An 18,711-nucleotide genomic window follows, 5' to 3' on the forward strand; every position below is an offset into this window, starting at 1 on the left:
GAGAGGAATGGGAGAGAAGGACATTTTAGCTTTCACTTTGGGGTTTTTGTTTTTTTCACTTTTCATTCTATGCATTAACTTCTAACTTATTACAAGAAGAATGCTATGTCTGTAGCTACAAAGTAAGAACAATTAAGTTAGGTGTACCAGACTCACCAAAGCTTTACCCTAAGAACCTTGCTTCTGGATGATCCCCACCCCACCACTGCCCCGCAAGGTAAAAGCCGCCACTTAGAACACTTGTTCTCTGTCTCTCTCTGTCTCGTGTGTGTGTGTGTGTGTGTGTGTGTGTGTGTGTGCGCGCTGTGTATGTTTTTGTATGCGCGCCCGTGAACAAGCCAGACTCTCCCTGGAAGTTGAGTCTTGCAGACAGGCACGCATTTCACCCGCCTTTAAGAAGGTCCATCCTGAGAGGATGGGCGCCAGGGACAAATTTGGGGCTACCACGCGCTCCCCACCGAAGCACCAGCATCGGAGAGCGAGCAGCCGGAGCTTAAACGGATTCCCGCAGACTTTCTCCACAAAACCGTTGGGTGGGGTCCACGCGCCCCCCAACGAAGCCCCAGCATTGGGGAGCGAGCAGCCCGAGCTCAAACGGACTCCCGCAGACTTTCTCCAGGAACGGTTGGGTGGGGTGGAGAAGGGCGCTCCTGTCTGATCTGCCGTCCAGTTGGAGACGTTTGAGACCGTGGCCTTTCCTGCCGCCCAGAAATGAACCTTGGCTCCGCTAAGGTTGCGCCACAGGAGGAGGAAGAGGAGGAGGAGGAGGAGGAGCGCCTGCGGGGGGCGGGGAAACAGCCGGGCTCAGCATCCGAGGGGCGGGGGCCGGAGGCGGGGCCTGAAGCGGCCTCGGAGAGGGGCTCGCAGCTGCCTGGCGAGCCCGGGTCTCCGCCGCCGACGCAGCTCTGGGCGTCCGGTCAGGGGCCGGAACCCGACCTCAGCTGGGCGTCAGGGCAGCGCGCAGAGCCGGCACCCGAGTGGCAGCAGCCGGCGCGGTCTCCATCCGACAACCAGGTGTCCACGAAGCCCCGCTGCCACACCAACTGTCTGGAGGCGCCCCTGTCCCGAGCCTTCGGGCGGCTGGGATGGGCGGTGGGCTCGCACCCCTGGGTCTTCCTGCTGCTGCCCATGGTTTTGACGGCTCTCCTCGGCTGTGGCTTGATTTACCTGCCCAAGGATGCAGAAGAAGATATCGAGGAGCAGTACACTCCCATAGGGAGCCCGGCCAAGGCTGAGCGACGCTTTGTGCAGGGCCATTTCACCGCCAACGACTCTTACTACTTCTCCTTCTCCAGGAAGAGCACCGAGGTCAATTATGCTTTTGTTCTGGTGGTCTCCAACTCCGCCTCGCTGCTGCAACGAGAAAGCTTTCTCGAAATTGAGAAAGTGGACGAGGCAGTGCGGGCTTTGTCCGTGATGGGGGAAAACGGAACCCAGATCCAATACAATGAGGTGTGCTCCAGGCACCAGGGCTACTGCGCCCCCTCCAACCCACTCTTGTTAGCCTGGAGAACAAACAGGGACTTCAACCTGCACAACATCACTTACCCCATCTTCAGCCTAGCAGGTCGTATCACCTACCTGGCCGGCGTCCTGGGAGGAACCGTCTTAGGCGAGAGTTTGGGCCCGAGCCATTTACTCCTAGAGGCCAAAGCCATGCGACTGGGGTACTTCTTGAAGACGGGAGAAGAGGACAACCAGCGGAGCAAAACCTGGCTGATGCATTTCCTGAACCAAGTGAAGGACCTGGAGAAGAGTCTGGCTTTGGAGACTATCCAGGTACCCGGCTGCTGGGTTTTCAAGGGAGGCCAAGAGCAGGCGGGAGGGATGGTGAGACTTGTTCCGAGGACCATAGCAATAGCATCCTTGATTATCGGATGGAGTCTTGACGTGAAACTCAAGTCCTCTACTGCATTTGGTCCTTAATCCAACTTTCCTAAAGTAACACACTGAGGGCTGCCCCAAATCTTAAATCCTTGGTACCATTCTGGTGAAAAACCACAAGCCCTACATCCTCAAGGTAGGTCTCCTCAGTACAGACATGGATCTTCAGGTTTAGTTTGGTTTCTGGGTCAAATTACTTTGAAATTCTTACTTTGAGTTAGTCTTTACTGTTTCTGGGAGCCCCCTAAAATTTGCTTGGAGTTCATTGGAATAAAAAAAATAACAAATCTTTAAGCAAAATCCCTTGGTGTTCTTGAGAAGGGTAACTAGCTGAGCAGTTTTGAAGTATATTAGAGCACAGACCCAGGCACAAGTCAGCTCTTTCTTATTTGTTGGGATGGCAGACCCACTGATACCCTGAATAAGACTGGTAAAAGTGAGACACCTACTGGAAAAAGCCTTGTAGCCAGGCCTTTTGTGCAATTAAAATAGTACAAGAAAACAACCTAATAAAAATCTGGAAAAGCCAGAATGTCTATAGTTTATTCATGGTTTTAGTTTTACACCAGATTCTGATTTCATAATATTCAGGAGTTTTAAACTTTAGATTTTTGAAAGAAACTTTGGAAAGCATGCCAGAGATTTTGTGGGAAGGAACACATCTTTATTACTTTATTCTAAAATCATTATCCTGGTCATTCTGGCGCGGAGTAGAGAGGCCAGGGTGGGGGTGGGGGCGCAACCAGCGGGTGGGGCTCGGAGCTGGGGTGCAGCTCGGTTCCCCCCCTTCCTCCTCAGGCGTGAGCCCCACCCCTCTGCCCGCCAGGCCCTCCCCAACCGAACTATCCCCTGCGGTGCGAGCCCGGGGCGCCCCCCAGCAAAACCCACACCAGGGGCAGCCAGTGCTCCAAGGCTTCCTGGGGCGACAGGACCACGGAGGAGGCAGCAGGAGCTTCCCCCGCTAAGGTTAACAGCCAGGAGAACAGCCACGTGAAAAGCCGTGGAAACATACCCCAAAGATGAAGGGGAGTTACACAACCCCCACCCCGTGAGCGAAACAGAGCAGGCAGCCGGGGCCACTGGTGATGCCCTCCAGCCAGTACTCCCTAGCCAGGGTGCTGAGGCCAAAGGAGAGCCCCCCCACCCAAGGAGACCCCCAAGAAGAAGAAATTCTCTTTCAAGAAGTCTTTCAGGAGCTGCCCTTGTGGCGCAGCGGAAACGAATCCGACTAGGAACCACGAGATTGAGGGTTCGATCCCTGGCCTCGCTCAGTGGGTTAAGGATCCAGTGTTGCCATGAGCTCTGGTGTAGGTCGCAGACGCAGCGCAGACGCAGCTCAGATCTGACATTTCTGTGGCTGTGGTGTAGGCCGGCGGCTACAGCTCCAATTAGACTCCTAGGCTGGGAACCTCCATAGGTGCTGGCCCTAAAAAGTGTCCTGTCCTTGAAGGAGGTTGAGGCAGTTCGTCTGCCTCCTCGGGGGGAGATGGGTGCCTGCAGCAAGGAAGGCACTGCCCCAAAAGGGAAGGCTATTGCCACCCCTGAGAGCCAGGAGCCGTGGGCAAAAGGGGCAGAGGCTAGGGCTGCCTCCAAGGGCTGAGACACAGAAGAGGCAGGGCCCCAGGCCACACAGCCATCCACTCCCTTGGGGCCGGAGCAGAATGAGTAGCTGGGTGGGGGCAGGTGGGTGGTCTCTAAGCTGTAAAAACTGTGCTGTCCTTGTGAGGTCACTGCTTGGACCTGGTGTCCTGGCTGCCTTCCTGTGCTGGAAGGGAAGGGGCTCTTGCCCCTAGTCACGTTCCCTCTCCTCTCCCTCCTGTGGATTCTCTCATCATCCATCTGTCTTCCTCTTAACTGCCTTGCAGTTTCCCAGGTTAGGTTGGTGATGTGACATGCTCCTGCCCCTGGCCCTCCCTCCCTCCCTGTCCCCACCCATGCAGAAGGCAGTTGCTGGTTCTCTCCCTCAATTCTCTTCCAAGTAGGTTTTGTTTATTCCCCCAATCCCTGAGCCAGATGTGGGGGTCTCCCAAATCCTGAGTGTCCAGCCTTCCCCTGTTGAGTTTTTAGTCTCTTGTGCTGTGCCTAGTGGCACCTGGGCTGGGAAGGACACTGCCCCATCTAGGTTTTTATAAACTTCTGACTCAAGTTTGAACCTCCAGCTTGTGAATCAGCTGTCTCTTTTTCGACTTGGTAAGCAAGTATTCAGCTTTGGGGTGGGAGTGAGGTCTGTAATGTGAAACAACTTTTTTTCTTTTTAGGGCCACACCTGCAGCATATGGAGGTTCCCAGGCTCAGGGTCTAATTGGAGCCACAGCTGCCAGCATACGCCACAGCCACAGCCATGCCAGATCCGAGCCGCATCTGTGACCTACACCACAGCTCACAGCAACGCTGGATCCTTAACGGCACTGAACGAGCCCAGGGATTGAACCCACAACCTCATGGTTCCTGGTTGGCTTTGTTTCTGCTGTGCCGTTACAGGAACTCCTGAAACAACTTCTTGTCGTCTTTTTTCCCCTCCCATTGTTGTAAATAACTTTTAATGGCCAAACCACAGATTTGTACTTTTTTTTTTCTCTTCTAATTGCTAAATCCATTCGCTTCCACCTAGTTTTATTGTAATATTTGGAAAAGGAATAAATTTCATCCCTTTAAAAAATAAATAAAATAAAATCATTATCCATGTATTCAAATTTTTTTGCTGCATTTAAATCTTTTGGTCAGTAAGCTGTAGTGTCTCAATATCATTTGTAACTCACACACAAATATTGGAATTTAAAGTTACTTATCTGAGTATATTTTTGTTGCAGGTGGTCTACTTTACATCACTTTCTAGACAACTGGAATTTGAGGCAACTTCTAAGACAGTGATCCCCTTGTTTCACTTGGCATACCTTCTAATCATAATATTTGCAGTCATATCATGCTACAGGTAAAACCCTTTATTAGCTTTTTTAACTGTAACTATAAAAAGTATTTTATTGTGGGTTTATATATATGTAATGTATATGTAATATTTATAAGATATGCCATTTTAAGAAACATTTTTTAAATTTTATTTTTATGTATTTATGTATTTATTTATTTTTTGCATTTTTAGGGCCACGCCTGTGGCATATGGAAGTTCCCAGGTCAAATCAGAGTTGCAGCTGCTGGCCTATGCCACAGCCACAGCAAAGTGAGATCCGAGCTGCGTCTGTGACCTACACCACAGCTCCTGACAATATAGGATCCTTAACCTACTGAGCGGCCAGGGATCAAACCCACGTCCTCATGGATACTAGTCAGGTTCATTACTGCTGAGCCATAACAGGAACTCCTTAAAAAACATTTTTAAGGGTACAATTCAGTGGCATCAATTATATTCACACTGTTGTGCAACCACCTAAACTGTCTCCTTACAAATATCTTCCATCACCCCAAACAGAAACTGTAACCATTAATCAGGAAATCCCCACTGTCTTCCCAAAGTCCTGGTTAAATTTTAATCTACTTCTGTCTCCATGAATTTGCATATTCTAAAGATTTCATATTAAGTGGAATCATGTAGTATTTGTCCTTTTGTGACTGGCTTATTTCACTTAGCATAATGAGTTCAAGCTTTGTGCATGTTGTAGCATGAGTTCCTTTTCATGGCTGAATAATATTTTATGTATACACAAGATTTTGTTTATTCACTTAGCTGCTGATGGGCACTTGGGATGTTTTCACCTTTTGACTATTGTGAATAATGTTGCAATAAACATTGGTGTACAGAACTTTGTTTGAGCCCCTGTTTTCAATTCTTTTCAAGTATCTTACCCAGGCATGGATAAGTGGGTTGTATGGTAATTCTCTGGTTAGCTTTTTTTTTGGTGGCACCCTCTGCACACGGAAGTTCCTGGCCCAGGGACTTAATTCAAGCTGCAGCTGTGATCTCTGCCACAGGTGCTGCAACTCCAGATCCTTAACCCACTGCACCAGGCTGCGGATTGAACCCGCACCAACACAGGGACAATACTGGATCCTTAACCCGCTGCGCCACAGCAGGAACTCTTCTGGTTAGCTTTTCAAAGAACCACCAAATTATTTTCCAGAGAGGCTGCACCATTTTATACCCACCAGCAAAGTATAAGCTTTCCAATTTCTCAACATCCTCACAATACTTGTTATTTTCTGTTTTGGTGATTGTAGCCATCCTAGTAGGTAGGTACATGGTGACATCTCATTGTGGCTTTGATTTGCATTTCCCTAATTACTAATTATATTAAATATCTTTTCATGTGCTTATTGGTCATTTGCATATCTTCTTCAGAGAAATGACAAGTCCTTTGCCCATTTTTTTTTCTTTTTATCTTCAGAGAAATGACAAGTCCATACCTGCCACATATAGAAATTCCCAGGTTAGGGGTTGAATTGGAGCTGCAGCTGCTGGCCTGTGCCACAGGCACAGCAATGCCAGATCCAAGTTGCATCTGCAACCTACACCACAGCTTGCAGCAATGCCAGATCCTTAATACACTGAGCGAGGCTGGGGATTGAATCCATACTCTCATGGATACTAGTCAGGTTCTTAACCTTCTGAGCCACAACAGGAACTCCCTTTGGTTATTTTTAATGAAGTTATTTGTGCTTTTGTTGTTGAGTCCTGTTTTTGATGGTTACTTGATATATTTTAGAGATTAAGTTCTTATCAAGATATATGATTTTCAAATATTTTCTCCCACTCCATAGATTTTATCTTCACTTTCTTGCCAATGTCCTTTAATTCACAAAAATTAAAAAAAGATTTTGGCCATGCCCATGACATATGGAAATTCGCAGGCCAGCGATAGAACCCATGCAAAAGCAGCAACCTGAGCCACTGCAGTGACAATGCCAGATCCTTAACCACAAGGAAACTCCTAAAAATTTTAATTTAACTTACCTATTTTTATTTTTGCTACTTTTGCTTTTGGTGTTAAATCTAAGAATCCATTGACAAGTCTAAGGTCATGCACACTAAACCTATGTTTTCTTCAAAAGTTTTATGGTTTCAGCTCTGTATGTAGGTGATCAATTTTGAATTCATTGTTATATATGATGCAAAGTTGCCCAGGTACCTTTTGTTGAAGAGACTGTTCTTTTCCAGTTGATTAGACTTGGCATTCTTGTAAAAAATCTTTGGGCTGTAGATGTATGGGTTTACTTTTAGATACTCAATTCTATTCCATTGGCCTATGTGTCTGTCTATATACTAGTACCACACTGTTTTAATTACTATGGCTTTGTTATAAGTTTTGAAATCTGTAAATAAAAAGCTATTTTAATATGGTCTTGCCTAAAAAGGCCTTTCTTTAATTATGTTCTTGCTATTTTGGAATCAGCAGCTCCATTTTCATCTCCAAGCCTTCAAATCAAACTTAATTTCTCCTCCTAAAAATATATAGGGGCAGGTATCAGTCATTTGTTTTGAAGCAGTTAGCAAATAAGTAAAATAGAAAACCTAAGGTTCTAGTCAATGTTTTAAATGTAAAGTTGTGGTTGTTAGGAAGATAAAGTGTTAAATCCATTCTTTAAAATGTTGTAGGCATATATTCCCATTTCTATTAATCCAACAGGCATAGGTTGTGTTATTCAAAATGGACTATGTATCACAGTGTGTTTTATTTTTGCAATTAGTGCCACTTTTCTAGGGGTCAGTTATCCAGTAGAGGAGAATCCTGAAAATCTTTGAGATGGAGGCTTTCATATTTTTTGTCACAATACATATTGAACTAGTTTTGAAATACAGGCACTACACAGAATTGTGTTTATGACTAACTGGAGTCAAGGGGAGGTGAGAAGATAACTGGATATGTGTACTTTCCGACTGCTTGCCTTTCATGTGCTGTTGAATTCCATTCATACTTCTTTGAAGATCAGAGTGGAATTAACTATTTGTGGTATTTTTTTTATATCTTTGGTTCTGAAATGCAAGTTAGCGGATTAGAGCTTGACTGGCTTACAAGAACCAACCAGTATAGTCTGGTAAAAGAACAGATTCCCAACTTCTCAGTTCCCCTCTTTTTTTTTTTTTTTTTTTTTAATTTGTCTGGGTTGGTGCCCAGAAATTAAAGTTCTCCAGCAGACAGGTGTGGAATTATTGCCCAAGTGGTCTCTGAGTAGGTGTCCAAGCCAAGAATGTTATAAATTGATGGAATTTCAGTATAGAAACTACCCCCACAAATTCCATGATTTTTCCTTCCAAATTTACAGGTTTGACTGTGTACGAAACAAAATGTGGGTTGCAGCCTTTGGAGTGATTTCTGCTGCCTTGGCAGTGGTGAGCGTCTTTGGCCTGATGTTGTACATTGGGGTGCCTTTTGTGACCATAGTTGCAAATTCACCCTTTCTTATTCTAGGTGAGTAAAAACGTGGGGCTACACATTGTGTGTGTGTGTGGGGGGGTAGACAAGGGAAAGGGATTGTCTTATATTAAGCATACTAATTATATGTAGGTGGTGCTACAGATCCAAAATGGGCTGTCAGAAATGAAGAAAAATCAAATGGAATTATGTGTCTTTAGAGTTGAAAAAATCTAGTACCCCAAATGGAAAAACAAAGACATGAGTAGGCAGTTCACAGACACACACAGACACACACACACAATCCAAAATACTAATCACTGAAAATGTAAGGAAAAAAAATGACCTCTTAATTAATCAAGGAAGAAAGTTAAACCAAAAGTGAGGCACCTTGTTTTCTTATTAGATTAATGAATATTAGTAAGATTGAAGGTTTTGGAAAGGTGGTGTGCAAATGAACACTCTCATATTCTGCTGAGGGAAAATTGTAAATTGTTACACTTTTTGAAATCCAATTTCACAACAAATCAAGAGACCTAAAAATTTTACAAGGGAATGACTTTGACCTGCCAACTAACTCCACTTCTAGGAATTTGTCCTAATCATTGGACAAGTGCTCACAAAGCAGAACAAGTCTGTTCATGTCAGTGTGATTTTGAATGGAAACCAAACAAAAGCAACTCAATCCCGCATCAACATGTAATTGGTCAATTCAAACACAGCCTATTAAAGTGTTGGAATCCTATTCAGTCCTTATGAAGTGTTAGATATATAGTGTTTCTTTTCTTTTTTTCTTTTTTTTTTTGTCTTTTTTTGCCATTTCTTGGGCCACTCCCACGGCATATGGAGGTTCCCAGGCTAGGGGTCGAATCGGAGCTGTAGCTGCCAGCCTACGCCAGAGCCACAGCAACGTGGGATCCGAGCCGCGTCTGCGAACTACACCACAGCTCAGCTCACGGCAACGCGCGATCGTTAACCCACTGAGCAAGGGCAGGGATCGAACCTGCAACCTCATGGTTCCTAGTCAGATTCGTTTAACCACTGCGCCACGACGGGAACTCCATATATATAGTGTTAAATGAAAAATGCTGGTTATGAAACAAGATGCTTAAAATAGAGTGATGTACACATATATGTGTCTATTTGTATAGAGCAAATTTTGGATGGATATACATAAAATGTTAGCCTGGGTTATCCCCGTTGGGTGGAATTACAGTTGTTTACATTTTTCTTTGTATTTTCCTGTACTTTCAGAATTTATTTTACAAAAATAAGCATGAGAAGAAAGAGGTGTTTATGTTTTGGAAAGTAAGCACCTTGGAAGAAATTCCATTTGGTTTCCTGGGGAGCGAGTGGAGGAAGCGTGCACTGAAGGTGCCCCTTCTTGGTGCACACTCACACTCATCACCCAGGGTTCCCCACAGCCATGAATATCTGGAGGGAAAGTGTATATACATCATCTTTGTATTGTCTGTGTGTGCACAGACGTATGAGTGTAGGTGCGTGAGTGTGTGTGGGGGGGTGTGATTTCAGCAGCTCAAGCAGTGAATGTGTGAGGACCTTTCTAAACCAGGTTCTGTAAATGGTAACAACTGTTTTAAAAATACCTAATACATATCCATGAGTTCATTCTTTTTTTTTTTTTTAATGTCCTCACAATTTGTTACATCTTATTGATTCTTCAATATAGGCATTACACCATTCTAGGTGATGTGATAAACAAGACATTATGGACCTTACATTGTACCATGGAGAGAAATGGTTATTAATAATACAATTGTAGAACTGTATTATTTAATTGTACAGTTGCGTTATTTAATTATAATTATCATAAATTCTTTGATGGAGAAGAAATCAGAATCAGATCTAAGAAGACTTCAGCATTCCAAGAATGATGTCAAATGACCCCCTTCATGGTGGATTATGCACTTATTTACTATGAGATATGTTTCTTCTCCAGAGATTCCTTGTTTGTGTATCAATTGTAGATTTTTGGTTTGCAGTTATTCTGAAGTTTTGATATGAGAGTCTATATGTATATGAGATTGTTTTAAGTTGTTGGGCTCTTAATTGCAAGTTCATCTCCAGTGTTCTGCATTTGTACCCACCTCTTCTCTTGATTTCTGATTTTGGTGGTATAATTGTGCATGGATGATTTTGTATCTTTACTGTATATACACCTTTCCTGGTGAGCCTTGTCATTTGTGGAATTTTTGCTTCCTGTTGCTGCCTTTTCTTTTCAGCCTAGAGAAGTTCCTTTAGTATTTGTTGTAAGGCTGGTTTATTGTTGCTGAATTCTCTCAACTTTTGCTTATCTGTGAAGGTTTTGATTTCTCCTTCAAATCTGAATGAGAGCCTTGCTGGGTAGAGTAATCTTGGCTGGAGGTTTTTTCCTTTCGTCACGTTAAGTCTATCATGCCACTCCCTTCTGACCTGCAGAGTTTCTGCTGAAAAATCTGCCGATAGCCTTATCGGGGTTCCCTTGTATGTTACTTGTTTCTTTTCTCTAGCTGCTTTCAAGATTTTCTCTTTGTCTTTAATTTTGGTCAGTTTGATTAGTATGTGTCTCGGTGTATTCCTCCTTGGGCTTATTTTATACTCATTGTGCTTCCTGGATTTGAGTGAGTGGTTCCTTTCCCATGTTAGGAAAGTTTTTGGCTATTATCTCTTGGGATATTTTTTCTGTCCCCTTCTCTCTCTTTTCCCCTTCTGGCACCCCTATAATATGGATGTTGGTGTGTTTCACCTTGTCCCAGAGTTCTTTTGAGACGCTCTTCATTTGTTTTCAGTCTTTTTTCTCTTTTCTGTTCTGCATCCGTAATTTCCACTAATCTGTCCTCCACCTCGCTTATTCATTCTTCGCCTCCTGTATTCTGCTGTTGGCTGCTTCTAATGAATTTTTTATTTCAGTTATTGTATTTTGCATCTCTTCTTGTTTAAGTTTTATATCTTGTATCTCTTTGGTCAGTGTTTCCTGTGAGTTATCCATCTTTGCCTCCAGTTTATTTCCAATGTCTTGCATCTTCTTCAGCACCAACAGTCTAAAGTCTTTTTCCTGGAGGCTAAGAATCTCCTCATTGCTTAGCTGATATTCTGGGGTTTTTCCTTTCTCCCTCATCTGAGTTAGAGTTCTCTGTCTTTTCATTTTTATAGGTTTTTGGTGTGGTGACCTTTTTACAGATAATAGAGTTGTAGCCTCTCTTACTTCTGGTGTCTGCCCCCCTTGTGGCTGAAGTCAGTTTGGGGGCTTGCTGTAGGCTTCCTGATGGGAGGGGCTGATGCCTGCCCACTAGTAGGTGGAGCTGATTCGTATCCCTCTGGTGGGTGGGGCTTAGTCTCTGGATGGGATTCCAGGCAGCTGTGTGCCTGAGGCTCTTTAGGTAGCCTGTTTACTGAGGGTGGGGCTGTGATCCCACCTGGATTGTTGTTTGCCCTGGGGCTTCTCAGCAGCTGACTGATGGGTGGGGCCAGATTTTCCCAAAATGGCCACCTCCAGAGAAAGGCACTGCTGCTGAATATTCCCGAGAGCTTTGCCTCCAATGTCCATCCCTCACAACAAGCCACATTCACCCATTTTCCCAGGATGTCCTTCAAGAACTGCAGTCAGGTTTGACCCAGATTCCTATGGAGACTTTGCTTTGCCCTGGGACCCAGTGCACGTGAAAGTCCGTGTGCGCCTTTTAGGAATGGGGTCTGTTTCCCCCAGTCCCGTGGAGCTCCTGCATACAAGCCCCACTGGCCTTCAATGCCAGATGCTCTGGGGCTCTTTCTCCCTGTGCCAGATCCCCGCACATGAGGGTTTGATGTGTGGCTCAGAACTCTCCCTCCTGTAGGTGAGTCTCTGTGAACCAGTTAGTTTCCAGTCTATGGAGCTTCCTACCCTGGAGGTATGGGGTTGTTTATATTGTGAAATTGCCCCTCCTACCTCTTGATGTGGCCTCCTCTTTTTCTTCTGGAGTAGGGTATTTTTTTTAAGGTTTCCAATCCATGTGGGTGGGGATTGCTCAGCCTTTAGTTGTGAATTTTGTTGTTTTTAGGAGAGAAGTTGAGCTCCAGTCCTTCTATCGGCCATCTTGAGAAGGTGTCCATGAGTTCATTCGTGGTTCTTAGTATTTCTGATTCTTCCCTGTGGGCCAGCTAAGTACAGCTGAAATCCACAAAGCCGGCAGCAGTGGGACCGCCAAGATGCAGTCTCTGACAGGCAACATAAACCTGTGTCAGTGTAGACCCTGCCGCCTTGATCATACTCAGAGAACATCTGAATTAGAGGCAAAGTGCAATTCCCAGTTCTTCCCCTGTCACCCATGGAGGAGATCCTCCAGACTTGAAATCAAAATCGGCATTTCACTTCCAAGTATTAAGACCAGAACACACAGAAACAGAGGTGTCCGTGGGTGGAAGTTGTAGAGCGCTTGAGGGAGATGAAATTTATCTGCAACTGGCTTGTGCTGTCCTTTCTAGCCCCTTTCTTCTCTGTATAGTCCCCTCCTAGTCTTCAGTGATGATGTCAAAGTCCTCAAATATTCTCCTGGCCTCTTCATTCCAAACCAATCATGAAACGTCACTGTGGAAAAGACTGAGAACATTAGCAGGCATTTAATATGTGAAGGACTCTTACTTTGGTACATGTTTCTGTCTCAAGAGTAGTTGCATTTTGGAGTTCCCATTGTGGCGCAGCAGAAATGAATCTGACTAGGAACCATGAAGTTTCGGGTTCGATCTCTGGCCCTGCTCAGTGGGTTAAGGATACGGCTGTGGTGTAGGTCACAGACACAGCTTGGATCCCATGTTACTGTGGCTCTGGCATAGGCCAGCAGCTGTAACTCCGATTAGACCCCTAACCTGGGAAACTCCATATGCTGAGGGTGCGACCTGAAAAAAGCAAAAAAAAAAAAAAAAAGTACTTGCATCTTATTGAGATAATGCCGTAACATGGTCCAGTGAAGTTTGAATGACAGCATTCTGGGTATTAAAAACAAACTAGTGGGAAAACTGCATTTGTGTGTGTGTCCGTGTGTCTATAAATTATGTGGTGTGTCTAAATCACAACACATTGATAGCTAGATGCTAACTGGAGAAGAGAGAAATCCAGCTCATAGTTTAAGCAGGAGAATGCTGGCTCAGTGTTAGTGCCTTAGAATGAAATGGCTTACGAGAGAAAATGGTCTCTCAAGTATTGCAATGGAATCGAAGATACATTGCTAATCTCATTTCACCTAACACCCCATCAATCAGGTTTTCTGACTCATCATAAAAAACGCCCTAATGAAGATGGGGAGTAGGGTCTCCTGTGCTATGTGCAAACAGGAGAATGTACAAAACACAGAGTTATGACAGAGCAAGGAGTGATTCAGAGGCAACTGGAGAAAGTAGTATCCACACACAGACTGGGCAAGATAAACAAGGCCTCAAGAGAGGGACAAAGAGGAGTTCCCATCGTGGCGCAGCAGAAACGAATCTGAATAGGAACAGTTGTGAGGTTGCGAGCATGATCCCTGGCCTGTCTCAGTGGGTTAAGGATCTAGTGTTGCCATGAGTTGTGGTGTAGATCATGAATGCAGCTTGTATACTGTGTTCCTGTGGCTGTGGCATAGGCTGGCAACTGTAACTCCAATGAGATTCCTAGCCTGGGAACCTCCATAGGCCATGGTGTGGCCCTAAAAAGCCAAAAAAAAAAAAAAAAAAAAAAAAAGGGGACAAAGGAAATGGTTTGATTGTTTAATTTTAATGGGCTGTTAATATATGAAGACTCCTGTTTTCTTTTTTTAAACAGGTGTTGGGGTTGATGACATGTTTATCATGCTTGCTGCCTGGCAGAAGACCAATATCGTGGATAACTTAAAAGAGCGGATGTCTACTGTCTATTCCAAAGTGGCAGTGTCTATTACAATCACCACCATCACCAATGTCCTGGCTTTCTATACAGGAATTATGACCTCTTTCAGGTCCTTACAGTACTTCTGCATCTATACAGGAACAACACTGCTCTTCTGTTATCTTTATAACATCACCTGCTTTGGAGCATTTATGGCCTTGGATGGTAAAAGAGAAGCGATCTGTCTACGCTGGTTGAAGAAGCCAGAAACTCCCGACCAAAAATGTTTGTCATTAAAAAAGTCCTGCTGTAACCCATGCAATTCTCTCCCAGAGCAACAAGCAGATGATATCCATCCAATGAATTTGTTCTTTAGAGACTATTTTGGTCCTTTTCTCACAAGACCAGAGGCCAAGTTTTTTGTAGTGCTTCTGTACACGCTGTACCTCATACTTAGTATATATGGGTGTTTCCAAGTGCAGGAAGGTTTAGATCTTCGAAATTTGGCAAGTGATGACTCCTACATCACCCCATATTTTAATGTCGAAGAAGAGTATTTTTCAATTTATGGTCCCAGGGTCATGGTCATCGTTACTGAAGCTCTTGACTACTGGGATGAAGCCACTAGGCAAAAACTTGAAAAATGTCTGCAAGATTTCGAAAACAACGTCTATGCGGATAAAAATCTTACAGAGTTTTGGTTACGAGAATATGTGCAATTTCTGGAAAGCCACCAACAAAATGTAAATGACAGGGATACTTTTGTCCAACATATTCCCACCTTTATAACAGATTTTCCACTTTTTGGATATGATATTAATATTTCATCATCACATGAAATCATTTGTTCGCGGGCCTTCATTCAGACCATGGGCATTTCTTCTTCAAGCGATAAAAAGATGATGTTACTTGAGTTCCGAGACTTGGCTAAAAGGTGTGAAATTCCCCTAATGGTGTATAACCACGCATTCATCTATTTTGATCAGTATTTTTCAATATTAGAGAACACGGTTCGAAATGTAATTGTTGCATCAACAGCAATGTTCATTGTTTCCTTATTGTTAATTCCTCACCCGCTGTGTTCCTTGTGGGTGACTCTTGCTATTGCTTCTGTGATTGTGGGCGTAACAGGTTTCATGGCATTCTGGAATGTCAATCTTGATTCTGTATCCATGATTAATCTTGTCATTTGCATAGGGTTTTCTTTTGATTTTTCTGCGCACATTTCCTATGCCTTTGTTTCCAGTTCAAATCCCTCGGTAAACCAAAAAACCATTGAGGCGTTGTATCTGCTAGGCTACCCCATGCTACAGAGTGCCGTTTCAACAATAATAGGGGTGTCTGTGTTATCTGCAGCTAAAGCATACATCTTCAGAACATTTTTTAAGATTATGTTTCTTGTTATGGTATTTGGAGCTGCACATGGCCTCATTTTTATTCCAGTATTCTTAACCTTTTTTTGAGTTTGAATAGCTACAAACGAATCCAAGACCAATTACAGAAGTCCTGATTGCCCAACCCAACCCGATAAAAATGCACTATGAAGAACAGTCAGTAAACTAAAAACAAAGGCCTGTTTGTTTGGCTTGTCAGTCGCATTTCACAATGTTATTTAAAATATCCCGAGAGAAATTAGTCTCACATTAAAATGTCTTTACTAAATGGGGACGTGATGTCATCTTTATTGTGATCTACACCATCAAGCCTAAGGTATAACTTTCCAGTTATTTTTTTTCTTTAATTTCATCATTAGAAGTTTTGCCTGAAATTCAAATATTTTATGTGTTAAACTCTAAGGGGGATATTATTTTCATTGTACCTCCTACATGCATTATTAGGTAAAAGTGCAAAAGATTGTTATTTATTCTCTCTTTCCGGAGTTAGTTTTCCTATGTATTTTTTCTTTCTTTTTTTTTTTTTTTTTTTTTTTTTTTTTGTCTTTTTAGGTCCACCCTGTGGCATATGGAGGTTCACAGGCTAGGGGTAAAATCAGAGCTGTAGCGGCCGGCCTATGCCACAGCCACAGCAATGCAGGATCCAAGCCGGGTCTGTGACCTATACCAGAGTTCACAGCAACACTGGCTCCTTAACCCATTGGGTGAGGCCAGGGATTGAACCTGAGTCCTCATGGTTACTAGTCAGATTTGTTTCTGCTGAGCCACGATGGGAACTCCTCTAAGTATTTTCTTAATGGTGTATTTTGATGAACTGAAATTTTTAAATTTTGGAACCCAATTTATCATTTTTTAGTTAAAAAATTTTAATATAACAATATTTTTATTTTTCATTATAGCTAGTTTACAGTGTTCTGTCAGTTTTCTACTGTACAGGATGCTGACCCAGTTATGCTTACATGTATAGATTCTTTTTTCTCTCATTGTCATGCTCCATCAAAAGTAACTAGATATAGTTTCCAGTGCTACACAGCAGGATCTCATTGCTTATCCATTCCAGAGGCAATAGTCTGCATCTATTAACCCCAAATTCCCAATCCATCCCGTTCCCTCCCCCTCCCCCTTGGCAACCATGAGTCTATTCTCCAAGTCTGATTTTCTTTTCTGTAGAAAGGTTCATTTGTGTAGTATATTAGATTCCAGATATAAGTAATATCATATGGTGTTTGTTTTTGTCTTTCTGACTTCATTCAGTATGAGAGTCTCTAGTTCCATCCAAGTTGCTGCAAATGGCATTATTTTGTTCTTTTTTATGGCTGAGTAGTAGTCCATTGTGTGTATATATACCGCATCTTCCTAGTCCAATCATCTGTGGATGGACGTTTATGTTGTTTGCATGTCTTGGCTATTGTGAATTGTGCTGCAATGAACATGCGGGTGAATGTGTCTTTTTCAAGGAAAGTTTTGTCTTGATAGATGCCCAAGAGTGGGATTGTTGGGTCATATGGTAGTTCTAGGTGTAGTTTTCTTTTCTTTTTTTTTTTTTTTGTCTTTTTTTTTTTTGCTATTTCTTTGGGCCGCTCCCACGGCATATGGAGGTTCCCAGGCTAGGGGTCCAATTGGAGCTGTAGCCACCGGCCTACACTAGAGCCACAGCAACGCAGGATCTGAGCCATGTCTGCAACCTACACCACAGCTCACGGCAACGGCAACGCCAGATCGTTAACCCACTGAGCAAGGGCAAGGACCGAACCTGCAACCTCATGGTTCCTAGTCGGATTCGTTAACCACTGCGCCACAACGGGAACTCCAGTTTTTTAATGTACCTCCATACTGCTTTCCATAGTGGTTGTACCAGCTTACATTCCCCCCAACAGTGTAGGAGGGTTCCCTTTTCTCCACACCCTCGCCAGCATCTGTTATTTGTGGATTTATTAATGATGGCCATTCTGGAGTTGCTGTGCTGGTGCAGCAGAAATGAATCCCACTAGGAATGATGAGGTTGGGAGTTCGATCCCTGGCCTCACTCAGCGGGTTAAGGATCCGGTGTTGCTGTGAGCTGTGGTGTTGGTTGCAGATGCGGCTCAGATCTGGCCTATGCCAGAGCCATAGCTCTGATTGGACCCCTAGCCTGGGAACCTCTATATGCTATGGTGTGGCCCTAAAAAGACAAAAAAAAAAAAAAAAATGACGGCCATTCTGACTGGTGTGAGGTGGTACCTCATAGTAATTTTGATTTGTATTTCTCTAATAATCAGTGATACTGAGCATTTTTTCATGTGCTTGTTGGCCATCTGTATATCTTTGGACAAATGTCTATTCAGGTCTTTTGCCCATTTTTCAACTGAGTTGTTGAATTTTTGCTGTTGAGTTGTATAAGTTGTTTGCATATTTTAGAGATTAAGTCCTTGTCAGTTGCATCATTTGAAATTATTTTCTCCCATTCTGTAAATTGTCTTTTTGTTTTCTTTTTGGTTTCCTTTGCTGTGCAAAATCTTGTCAGTTTGATGAGGTCCCACTGGTTTATTCTTGCTTTTATTTCTGTTGCTTTGGGAGACTGACCTGAGAAAACATTTGTAAGGTTGACGTCAGAGAAAGTTTTGCCTATGTTCTCTTCCAGGAGTTTGATGGTGTCTTGTCCTACATTTAAGTCTTTAAGCCATTTTGAGTTTATTTTCATGCATGGTATGAGGGCGTGTTCTAGTTTCATTGATTTGCATGCAGCTGTCCAGGTTTCCCATTTTATGTTCTTGCCTCCTTTGCCAAAGACTAATTGACCTTAGGTGTCTGGGTTTACTTCTGGGTTCTCTATTCTCTTCCATTGGTCTGTATATCTGTTTTGGTGCCAGTACCACACTGTCTTGATGACCGTGGCTTTGTAATATTGCCTGAAGTCTGGGAGAGTTATGCCTCCTGCTTGGTTTTTGTTCCTCAGGATTGCTTTGGCAATTCTGGGTCTTTTGTAGTTCCATATAAATTTTTGGATTGTTTGTTCAAGTTCTGTGAAAAATGTCATGGCTAATTTGATAGGGATTGCACTGAATCTGTAGATTGCTTTGGATAGTATGGTCATTTTTACAATATTAATTTTTCCAACCCAGGAGCATGGAATATCTTTCCATTTCTGTACATCTTCTTTAATTTCCTTGGTTAATGTTTTATAGGGCTAAGCATATAAGTCTTTCACCTCCTTGGTCAGGTGTATTCCCAGCTATTTGACTTTTTGGGGTGCAATTTTAAAAGGTATTATATTTTTGCATTCTTTTTCTAATATTTTGTTAGTATACAGAAATGCCACTGATTTCTGAATGTC

The 18,711-nt window shown here is 43.3% G+C and overlaps 1 protein-coding gene across 1 annotated transcript; it reads left to right on the plus strand.

The window, feature by feature from the left end:
• Nucleotides 1-317: 317 nt before the first annotated feature.
• LOC110255686 (patched domain-containing protein 3) lies at nt 318-15,666 on the plus strand. The gene is made up of 4 exons (XM_021064808.2): nt 318-1,779; nt 4,695-4,816; nt 8,101-8,246; nt 13,963-15,666. Exons 1-4 carry the CDS (start codon nt 712-714, stop codon nt 15,465-15,467), a joined length of 2,841 nt encoding a protein of 946 aa, XP_020920467.2. The 5' UTR covers nt 318-711; the 3' UTR covers nt 15,468-15,666.
• The last annotated feature ends 3,045 nt before the right edge of the window (nt 15,667-18,711 follow it).

The sequence above is a fragment of the Sus scrofa genome, chromosome 10, assembly GCF_054392235.1.
Source record: "Sus scrofa isolate SSC_HxYL_T2T_F1_AM1 chromosome 10, Sscrofa_HxYL_maternal_Yorkshire_Landrace_v2.0, whole genome shotgun sequence".
NCBI lineage: Eukaryota > Metazoa > Chordata > Mammalia > Artiodactyla > Suidae > Sus > Sus scrofa.

Excerpts from the sequence above, each read along its gene's own strand:
- LOC110255686 (XM_021064808.2), top strand. The coding sequence starts at position 712 with ATGAACCTTGGCTCCGCTAAGGTTGCGCCACAGGAGGAGGAAGAGGAG. Across the intron at positions 1,780-4,694 it reads TGGCTTTGGAGACTATCCAG|GTGGTCTACTTTACATCACT; the intron begins GTACCCGGCTGC and ends TTTTTGTTGCAG. Across the intron at positions 4,817-8,100 it reads GCAGTCATATCATGCTACAG|GTTTGACTGTGTACGAAACA; the intron begins GTAAAACCCTTT and ends CCAAATTTACAG.